At 35.0% G+C, this 11,791-nt stretch overlaps 1 protein-coding gene across 1 annotated transcript; it reads right to left on the bottom strand.

The window, feature by feature from the left end:
- Positions 1–2,712: 2,712 nt before the first annotated feature.
- On the bottom strand, positions 2,713–11,375 carry LOC127706979 (uncharacterized). Its single transcript, XM_052211724.1, has 3 exons — positions 10,451–11,375; positions 9,701–9,835; positions 2,713–5,071 (listed from the first exon to the last, which is right to left on the bottom strand). Exons 1-3 carry the CDS (start codon positions 10,743–10,745, stop codon positions 3,723–3,725), a joined length of 1,779 nt encoding a protein of 592 aa, XP_052067684.1. The 5' UTR covers positions 10,746–11,375; the 3' UTR covers positions 2,713–3,722.
- Between the last annotated feature and the right edge of the window lie 416 nt (positions 11,376–11,791).

Here is an 11,791-nt window from a genome sequence, read left to right as displayed (position 1 = left end):
TATCAGGACCCACCAGCATAATGACAGGACCCACCAGCACAGAATCAGGACATGTCTAAACCGAGAAAATGCACAATTTTAATAAATTGCGCAGGTTTTTCACAAAATAATTTTGTCGTGTGGATTTGGGTATAGAAAGCGGACTCCAGGGGCATTTTTGTTTTAATTTTTCAGTTCTAGATTTTCTAAAAATGAGCACTTTTGTGTTACGCTCACTGAAACAGTTTAGAGGGTCACATTTTACAATGTCTGCCTGTGAACCCATAAGAAACAAAACTCAAACATCTCAACTGTTTCCTTCGATTTTTTATGCGAGAAAACGTCAAAAATCATCTTTTTCGTCTTTGTTTACATATTTTCAATGATCACCAGCACCAGTCAGGACCAAATCACCAGCACAGAACGTTTTCTCGCAGGACAACCTTACCCACCGTGCTATCGCATACACTAAGAAAATTCATTACGACCAAAAAAAATTAAACTCCGATATACCCGCCAAGCAACCTTTTATCAAAGGTCATCTGCACTTTTACAAATACACTGTTTCGATGCCTTTAAATCATCTTCCTACTGTCCCGCGTACAGGTGAAATTTGACCTTCACCAAGTCACTGTGAAATATGGCAAGCGGTAAATTATCTGTGACTGAACGTTGACAAGCAATTGACATGTCAAATGCCGGTAGGAGCACTAGGAGCATTGGTAACCATTTCAATGTTAATCGCACCGTCATTGTCAGATTTTTACAACGTCATATTGACACAGGAACTGTAAATGATAGACCAAGGTCAGGAAGACCCCGTTTAACTACCTATCGTGATGACAGACTACTTATTGGTCGTGCTAAAGCCAACCCATTTACTCCTTCCCAATAGCTTAGACTCCACTGGCCTCCAGGTGGTCGTGTTAGTGTTCGAACATTGGTCCGTCGACTTCATAGAGGCTACCTAAGAGCATGTCGTGTTGTCAAAAGACGTGCCCTAACAGCCAGGCACCGTATAATCAGGTTTCAAAGGGCTAATGACCATCGACGATGGAACATGAGAACCTGGCAAAATATTCATTGGTCAGATGAGAGCTGGTTTCTGTTACCAGCAATAGACGGCAGAATACGAGTTTGGCGGGGAAATAAAACTGCCTATCACCAAAACAACAATTGCCCAACGACAGCATTCGTTGATGGTGGTGTAACAGTATGGGGTTTCTTCTCATACTGTTGTAAGCTGGGTATGCATATTTTGCAGGGTAACATGAACGGACAGACATATAGGGATTTGGTGCTTAGAAACATTGTAGTCCCTCATTTTGAGAATCCCCAACTTGCGTCAAGACCCTCGTACATGGACGACAACGCTAGACCACACATGGCAAGGATTGTAACCGATTACAAAGATCAAGAAGCCATTGTCACTATCTTTTGGCCTTCCATGTCTCCAGACCTGAACACTATCGAACATGTCTGGGATGCCATTGGCAGAAATCTCAATCGCAGAGATCCACCTTTGCAAAATCTTGGCGATTTAAGAGGGGCAATTGTTGATGAATGGAATAAATTTGCTCAACTAAAGTTCAGAAGGCTTGTACAGAGTATGAGACGCCGTGTTGTGGAACTGTACCGGAAGAGATGTTGTTACACATTAAATTTGCCGAACATACCAAAGATTATTTGTAGAGACTTTTAATGATTTTGGGTGATTAATTGTTGTAAAAAAATAAAATCTAAGTAAAACTTAAATTCCGTTTCTGATTTGTGTAATTTTCACTATTTCTATGAACGTAAAATTCAAATGCATCGAACCTGTGTGAACGTGGAATAGTTCGTTTTGGTTTGTTTGTTGGTATATGGCTATAATAGCTGGAATGAAAAACCAATTCTTTGTAAAATAATAGATCTTTATTAATTGCTGGTCAATGTTCAAGTGACCACAATTTCATAAAATACAAATTTTGTTTCATTCCCAGGTGAGGCCCAATTAGGTAAAACAATTATATACACAAAGGAAAATATCTCATAAACCCTGTCACTGGCCCCATGTCACCTAAGAGCTAAAATCTATGATAGCGTGGTCTTAATCCGGACATGCTAATCCAACATATAGTCAAAGGTTACATAATATTTGCTATCGCTAATAGATAATATAATAAACTCTAATTTATAGCTTTTGTAAATCTTTTGTAGAAAAATGACAATTTATAGCTATTTTATTTCTTTGTCGAATTCTGGTATTTTATATAATCTCTTTAAAATTAACTTATATATTTGGGTGACATGACGACAGTGAAATTATTTTTATTTATAAAATAAATTAAAACTCATTTCTATTAAAACTATAGTAAAAATAAGTAAAAGATCTATAAGAAAAAGTGATGGTGCATTTTTCCTTATCACAAATATCCCCGTCATTAAAGATTCTTTGTCCTCAAAGAACATAAGAAATAAAGTAAAAAAATCCAAATATCTAAAAGTGTCTCTGGGATCAAGTCAACATACACTTCTGAAATACATATTTGCAACAAGTCACATGAATACAATAGGATATTGTGCCCTTTTTCAGCATACACGCATACAATTCAAATATTAATGTTTTATGTCACACAATGTAAAATTTGATTAAAGAGGTATATCTTTGAAAGAATTGTATCGTACCAGTGTTCATAATGAGGCAATTCACATTACTATGGCTATCAATAAACAACCTTGAAAAAATTGTTGTGTACAACTAAAATGTATGATGTGAATGGTGATTTAAAAATGTTTCTCAACATTTTTGCTTTAATTGGATTGACTGTAAATGTGTCAGGTACCTTGATTTGTTGTTTTGTGTGAACATTGACTATGCTTAAGCCTGACATTTCAACATGTAGTTTTGTATAAAAAGTACCAGATATTCTCATGTTTGTTATGTTATTTGGTGTTGCAATATCCCAATCTGATGGACATAATGGTAAATTGACAACTGGTATTGTCAAGCATGTTAAACCATTGCTGATTTCAAGTATGATTTTAGTGTGATGTCTTGTGCATACTTGTTTATATAAATAATGCAATACTCCAACAAATGAGATAATTGTGATTGCTGACAACACTATTGATGGCCACTGATTTAACTGTGGTGATAATAATGAATCAAAATTTTGAGTTGTTGATATAGGTGATTGCATGTAATGAAATGTTGGTGGTGTTTGTTGTGTCACAAATGCAGCTGATGATGGAGCTTTTTGTAACAGTATAAGTGCTGTTGTCAATGCACGAACTTTGTTAAATAGTACAATGCAAGCAATCGTCAAAAGTATTGATAACACAAGAGATATTAGCGAGATCATCTTATTTGTGTTTGGCCAAGAATCGTCGATATCAATTTCACCATCAAGTAATGGTTCTGACAATGAGGTAAATATTTTTCTGTCTGCTTTTGCTGCTTTTGCTATTCTTTTCAGGCTTAAGTGTATATTATTGTCTTGTGCAATGACTGAGTTAAATGTATGGTTATAAAAATGAAGGTTGGGAAGTGTAATGTCTGCTGGGTCTGTAAAAGTTGTGTCACCTAATATCGAATTATAAGTTTCTGATGAGAAAAAGTGTTGAATAAGTGCTAAATTTACTGGATGTACTATAGTCACTGTATTTGTATTGTTATCGCACAATCCTATTTTTACAGGTATAAATAATGAATCTGTTTTTACAGAACAAAGACATGGAACATGTATAATACAAAAGGAACATCATTTTTCAATTTTATGACCTGATGGACAGTCAAAAGCAAGTGTTTTGGTTTTGTATACAAGTAAACTTGTGTCAGTTATTTCTATGACTGCTGGCTGTATGATATTTGTAAGGAATCGGAAATTGCAATCTGAATGTACGCTTTCTTTGTCATTGAACAGTAGTGCAAAGGAACAACTTGGTGAAACAGATGAAAGTAAAGGAAAAGTTTGTATGCAGTACAGTGTATCTATTCCTGAACATGTTTTTACAAATTCATCTGATAATTCTGCATACTGTCTGTTATCAGATGTGATTACTAAGTACTGTGGGAGATCTAATAATTGAGTTGTGTGATTGCTGGTTGTATTTATAGGTACAGGGTATGAGTTTATTTTGTATAGAGTGAGTGGATTCACAAATGTAGTAATTGGAAATTTGATGCTAATGAATAAATTTTTGTGATGTCTAGTATATAAAATGTTAGCTTGTGAATAATAATATGATGGGTTCACATTATTTAAGTAAAAACCTTTGAATTTGTCATTTAAGATAGATTGAATATGCTGAATTGTACGTTTGAGATTTTGTGGTGAAATTAAAAATGGTGATAATTTGCCTTTAACTAACTCATGTACAGCTATTTTGAGTTCTTCTAGATACTTATTAATTTCAGCTGTTTCATTCATTTGTTTGAGTAAAAATTTTGACAATTTGATGCTTAGTTTCTCAAATTGTGAGATGAATTTTGCAGTTTCTTTAGTGATATTTTGAATACCTTCATAATTGTTTTTTATACCAACTATGATATTATCAAATCTCTTATTTGTTTTTGACATATATGATGATAACAATTTATCGTGATGTGTAATATCTTTTGCAAATTCATTATTTCTTCTGATTAAAATGTTTACATGTTTTGCTAATCTATTTACATCCTCAGTAGTTGCTGTGCCAAATAAAGAGTTGGAAATTGAACCAATAAAGTCAAATAGTCCACGCTTTAGTCTAGATTCTGTATTGGATTTGTCTTCAATATCAATATGTGGAATAAGTTTATGAATAACCTCGACTGTGTGATTCACATTTGATGATACTTGAGTTCTAATTGCAGTAAGTTGTGATAAGACTTGGTTTAAAATATAACAATGCTGATGTGTTATACCACATTGTTCAAAGTTTCCATCAGTTTGTTTGCTAGGAAGGGGAATCTTGAAAGTGTGAAGCCAATTTTCACGACCCGAAAGTAAATTTGGTTGTCTCTCAAACACTACTCCATAATTGATACGTTGTATCTGGTGCACCTTGTCAGCTGACACACATATCATTATCCACAACCATATAAAAATCTTGGCAAGACTTATAACTCCTATAGAAAACAAAGAAAAAGGAAATTGATAGAATGTGAAATGTTTGTTGGGTAAGAGGTTGCATGCCTCTTTTAGCACTAAGTAACATGAGCATAAGCTCATAATTTTTAACAAACATTACACAGAAAGCAAAGAAAGAATTTTATAGTAAGAGTGTTCAGTTATGCCAACATCCTCATATAATGTTTCACAGATAGATAGGTGACCAATGTATGAAGTTTTAGATATATATGTAAAATTGTAAAAACCACTACCGTAAAAGTTATATATATATATAATAATCTATCTCATGAAAGTCAATTGGAAGAAAAAATTTCAAAATTGCTATACAAAACATGGATTCCTTTGTGGGCGTTTGCGTCTTCTCCCCTGTTGTGTTTTTGTAGCATGGAAGTTATTGATAATGTCATCACTTAAATCTTTGGCAAGTTGCCATGTAAGTCCTCTGTAACCTTTCCACTTTATTAAATATTGTTTTTGACCGTCAATTGTCCTTGACCTAATAATTCTTTCTATTGGGTACTCCTGGTCATCATTTTGATCCTTTGGATCTACATCATTGTCATCATTTTGATCTTTTGGATCTACATCATTGTCATCGTCATCATCAATAGGTGCTTGTAGTGCCTCCTGTTGAGGTTGTACTTGTGGCTGAACTGGCATTGGTAAATCTGGACGAGGGACGTCCCTTGGAGGTGCGTTTAAATTTTGTCTGTGATCAGGTGGGTGGTATAGTTTTAACCTGTTTGCATTGATCATACTTTTGAGTAATTTATGGTCGCTACATCTGCGCAATTTGTATGTGTAATTCGAACCTTTGTCAACAATGTAAAATGGTCCATCTTGTTTCTTGTAAAGTTTGGAAGAATATCCAACTGGTACTTTTGGAGTAAATACTAAAACTTGGTCGTTTACTTCAAACTTTGGCAATTCTGTACGTTTGTCATAATTTGTTTTCTGCTTTTGTTGAGCATGGTTTAAGTTTTCTGTAGCTATTGCCTTAGCTATTTTCAAGTTGTCCAATATATTATCAATATGTGTTTTCAGGTTTTTGTTAAGATCTTCCCTTGGGATAAGGTTGACATCAAAAGGAAGGTTCATGTCTTTGCCAAAAACAAGATAGAATGGAGAGTACTCTGAAGAAGCAGATGGAGTCATGCGAAAAGCCATTAGAATACCAGGCAGTAGTTCTGGCCAGTTTGACTGTTGTTCATTAATGACAGTTCTAATGCATTGTATGATGGTTTTGTTGGTACGCTCAGCAATTGAATTTGTTTGAGGATGGTAAGAGCTTGTAAAGGAATGTTTGACATTAAAAATGTGGTTAACTGCTGCAACAAGCTTGCTCATGAATCCTTGACCACGATCTGTACAGATGGAAACTGGGCTTCCAAATCTTGTAAATATCTCCTTGTGTAATACAGAGGCAATTTCTGCTGCACTTTCTGACTTAACTGGAAAACATTCTACCCATTTACTGAAAGAATCGACTATGATTAAGATGAAGCGATGTCCTTCGCTTGTCTCTCTCTTAAAAGGACCAATAAAGTCCATGTGCCATCGAGCAAATGTATCTGTAATTGGCATTGGTGTCATTGGAACTCTTTTGGAATGTGGTGGATATTTTGCTTTTTGACATGGTTCGCAACCTTTAATGTATTCTGTAACTACTTGGTACATGCGTGGAAAATAGTACTTTTCTTGAATAGACTGGTATGTCCGATCAAAACCAAAGTGTCCGTGATCATGGTATGCCTTCATTAGATCATTTCTAAGTGTACGTGGCAATGCAAGTTGTTTAATGAACCTTTTGATTTTTCTTAAACCTTTTTGTCTTGGTTGGTACTGATGATACAGGACATCATCTTGCATGATATATTGGCTTGCCTCTAGGACAACCTTTTGTGCTATTTTCTTGTCATCTGGTAGTGTGTTGTTTTTAACATATTCATATATGAGACTAAAATCTGGACATTCACTCTGAAGTTTGCCTATTTCTATGGGTATGATATCAGATGTTGTTAATTCTGCAACTAAAGGTGATGTGCTTTGAGGCTGATCAGAATAGACAAAAGTAACTTCAAGAAAAGGATTTTCAGATTGGTCAATAGCATGAATTGAAGGTATGACATCTTCAGGTTCAGAAATATCAGATTCTTTTGTGACTGGATATTCACGTCTAGAAAGACAATCAGCAACAACATTTGTTTTACCTTGTCTGTATAAAATTTCCATGTCATAACCTTGTAACAAAACTGACCATCTGGCCAAGCGACCAGTAGATTGTTTGATGTTGTTCAGAAATTTTAGAGCATTGTGATCTGTATACACTTTAAAATGTTTGTATGCTAGGTAAACATGATATGTTTTGACACCTTCCAATATAGCTAGACATTCATGCTCACTAGCTGACCATTTCCTCTCTGCTTCCGTTAAACTTCGACCACCATAAGCTATAACTTTTTCTTGGCCTTCAGAATCTAATTGAGCAAGAAAATAACCTATAGCTGTGCCGCTGGCATCAGTGGTAAGAATAAAGTCTTTCGACATGTCAGGATAAGCAAGAATAGGAGATGAAATCAGAGTCTTTTTGAGTTTATCAAAAGCAACTTGACAATCCTCTGTCCATTCAAAAGGTACATTGTCCTTAGTCAGATTATGCAATGGACCTGCAATGTGGCTATACCCTTGAACAAATTTTCTGTAATAGTTACAGAGACCTAAGAAACTTCTGACCTGTTTTTCAGTTTTAGGCACAGGAAAAGATTCTACAGTTTCAATTTTAGATTTGTCAACTTCAACACCTTTCTTAGAAACTTTATGGCCTAGATAAATGACTTCTTTTCGTGCAAACTGACATTTGCTTGGTTTAAGTGTGAGATTTGCAGCTTTCAATCTGTCAAAAACAAGCTGAAGATGTTTTAAATGTTCTTCAAATGTTCTGCTAAAGACAAGTATGTCATCTACATAGACTAGAGCAATCTGGTAATTGAGACGATGAAGAACCTGAGTCAAAAGATGTTGAAAAGAAGATGGTGCTGCTGATAAACCAAAAGGAAGCCTTTTCCACTGATAAACTCCACTAGGAGTGACAAAAGCAGATTTATGAGCCGTGGCTGGGTCTAACTGACATTGCCAATATCCGGACAAAAGATCTAAAGTTGTGAATATCTGCGCTTGTGAGCGCCCTAAGGAGTCAAGAACATCCTCAATGCGAGGCAAAGGAAAAAACTTGGGACGTGACACCTTATTAAGGGAGCGAAAATCACAACAGAACCTCAGTTCCCCAGATTTCTTTTTGCACATGACTACAGGTGCAGCCCATTCACTGGTGGACTCTTCTATGATACCGTGTTCAAGCATTTTGTCAATTTGTTTGTTCATTTCTTCTAGAACTGGTGGAGATTGTCTGTAAAATCTTTTTCGTATTGGTGGCGCATCACCAGTGTCAATTGTATGTTTGTATAGATTTGTATTTCCTAGTTCACTAAGATCTTTGGCAAAAACTTGTCTATTTTTAGAAAGAAATGCTTGGAGAATAGGTTTTTGAGTTTCAGACAGATCTGAGTCACTGAAATCAAAGTCACACTGATCATCAGATTTAGAATTCTGAGTGTTCTTATCAACTTGAGTGTCTGTTAAAGAAATGATAGATTTAGAGTCAACTGCAGAAACTGAAGCAACAACAAAGTTAGCTGGCAAATGAATAGTTTTTTCTGTAGGATTCATCACTCTCATGAAAGAATTGCCAGTGTCATCTAGTTGAACAATGGACTTTGCCCCAGCTAATGATTGACTTGGTAATGTGTGCAAGGGTTCTAAAAGAGCAGTTTGGTTTCTTAAATTGGACACTTTGACTGGAATGTCAACTTGATGTAACCCTTTGATGTGAATGTGTCTCTTTGTGCGAGCTAAACCATTGTTTAACTCTACAGAATGGACAAGTTTTTCATCAGTGTCTGGCTCTGGGATAAACAGAGTGTTAGAGGGACAATCAATGATTGCTCCATTTTCAGTTAGAAAATCAAATCCTAAAATCATACTTTGTTGCATTTTGGAAAAGACATGAAAACGATAGACAAAAGAAATATTTCCTATAGTAAAAGGCAAAAGGATAAGTCCTAAAATGGGATGGTGTTCACCCCCAACACCTACAGCATCTTGAACTCTTGTTCGCTGAATTTGTTTAAGATCAAAGTTTAAAGATTTGAGTAAATTTACTGAGCAGCAGCTAATAGCTGCTCCTGTGTCAACCAAACTTTTTACGTTGTTACCTTTTATTGTAACGTGAACTGTATTGCCATTTAATTTTGACAACTGTGCAATTTCTGGTAATTTTAAATTTTCATTTTTATGTGTTTCTTTTCTGTTTTTGAAATTTCTGTTTTGGTGTTGTCTCTCTTGCCTTTGTTTTGTGTGTCAATAACCTACCCTATAATTAGATTGTTGTCTTGGTTGCCAGTTTTGTGAATTAGATTGTTGTCTTGATTGCCAGTTTTGTGAATTTGCCTTTCGCTCATCAAATTCTTTCTTATCACATACCTCTTTAAAATGACCAAACTTGTGACAATAAAAACATTCAACATTGTATGCTGGGCATTTTCTCCTATCAAATACATGTGACTTACCACAAAACTTGCATTTGGTCAGTGACTGCTGCCTTGATCCTCTATAATTTTGACTGTAATTTGGCTTGTTTTGATCATGATGAGGTACACCCACTGCCATCACTTGTTCTTTAAAAACTGATCTTATACCCTCTACTAAAGAAGAACATAAATCATTAATTGAATGTACATTGTTTACACTTTCTACATTTAATTTTTGAACATTTTGTGTAGTTATGTTTGTATTGTTCGTGTTAACATCACTAGCTTTACATTCTGCTACACTAGTTGCAAGGTAGATTGCTTCTCTCAATTCATTTATTGTTTTGGGATCTTTCCCTACCACAAACGGTTTGATATCTGGGTTAAGCCCATTTTTGCATAAACCCACGATTGTCTGCTCACTAATGTTCTGTGCACCACTTGCTAGGTTTTGTACTCTAGTTAAGTATTGTATCCCGGTCTCATGCGGATGTTGTTTAAGCCGGTACAACTCATTATTTGTGTTATGGTGTTTAAATCTGTCCAGAAAAGCAGCTTTCAAATTTGTCAGATCATCACGTGTTTCTGTAGGTAAGGAATGATACCATGTTGAGGCTTGTCCCTCAACATGAAATGAAAATGCAGCTAAAGCTGCCTCATTCTGATAATTTTGTAGTTTAATGTAATTTTCAAACATTGTCCACCAAATGGCAGGAACCTGGCTTGTTTCATCATGAAAATGAGCTAAATTTATATGTGACATTACTCGTTTTGTATTATTTGTCAAACCTATTGGAATAATATGCACTATCTGTTGTTCAGCTTCTGGTTCTATTTCTATTTCTTCTTCTGCTTGTTCTGTGTCTTGCAAATTTATCTGGTTATTTGCTACTGGTTCCTGTTCAGTTATGTTGACAATCTCTGTTTGATCGTCACCTGGTTGTTGTTCGGTTATTATTACCAGAATCTCCTCTAGATCTGTGGAGTATATGTCCTCAGCGGCTTGTGCTTTGGCCCTTGTATTATAATTGGACGGTGTTGCCCCTGTCGTTGACTTGGCACCAGCTGTATTCTTGTATGGCATGTAGACAGTAGAGCAAGGTAACAGGAAAGAGTCAGTCCTCTGCCAATTTGTGAACGTGGAATAGTTCGTTTTGGTTTGTTTGTTGGTATATGGCTATAATAGCTGGAATGAAAAACCAATTCTTTGTAAAATAATAGATCTTTATTAATTGCTGGTCAATGTTCAAGTGACCACAATTTCATAAAATACAAATTTTGTTTCATTCCCAGGTGAGGCCCAATTAGGTAAAATAATTATATACACAAAGGAAAATATCTCATAAACCCTGTCACTGGCCCCATGTCACCTAAGAGCTAAAATCTATGATAGCGTGGTCTTAATCCGGACATGCTAATCCAACATATAGTCAAAGGTTACATAATATTTGCTATCGCTAATAGATAATATAATAAACTCTAATTTATAGCTTTTGTAAATCTTTTGTAGAAAAATGACAATTTATAGCTATTTTATTTCTTTGTCGAATTCTGGTATTTTATATAATCTCTTTAAAATTAACTTATATATTTGGGTGACATGACGACAGTGAAATTATTTTTATTTATAAAATAAATTAAAACTCATTTCTATTAAAACTATAGTAAAAATAAGTAAAAGATCTATAAGAAAAAGTGATGGTGCATTTTTCCTTATCACACCTGCATCAGTGACCAAACTTAAGTGTATGGTTTGTTTATGGCATATGCTAGCAAAATTGCTACATGAATATTTTCTCTTTTTCGAGGATTAACTGGTTTTTTTAAATGAAAAAAATTTCGATGCAACAAAGATAGGTGGTGCTTAACTTTTGGCGGACTGTATATTAGCTCATCACATGTACTCATCCGTGTAAAAGTTTGTTGTGATTTACATTGATTGATCAATACATACTTTTATTTTAAAGAGTTGGGGTTAAATTGATATTGGTATGTAAAACAATTCAATAGTACGTAACATAGTACAATGTTGAAACAGATGAAAAATTGGCGCATAAGAGAAAAGGTTGACGTTTTAATGGATGAGAATGGGAACCAAAAAACAGTATTTGTAATCCAAAACTTTCCCCT

The sequence above is a fragment of the Mytilus californianus genome, unplaced genomic scaffold, assembly GCF_021869535.1.
Source record: "Mytilus californianus isolate M0D057914Y unplaced genomic scaffold, xbMytCali1.0.p SCAF_6, whole genome shotgun sequence".
Classification (NCBI taxonomy): domain Eukaryota; kingdom Metazoa; phylum Mollusca; class Bivalvia; order Mytilida; family Mytilidae; genus Mytilus; species Mytilus californianus.
Note: the sequence above shows the minus strand (reverse complement) of the source record. Positions and strands in the feature narration are given on the sequence as shown.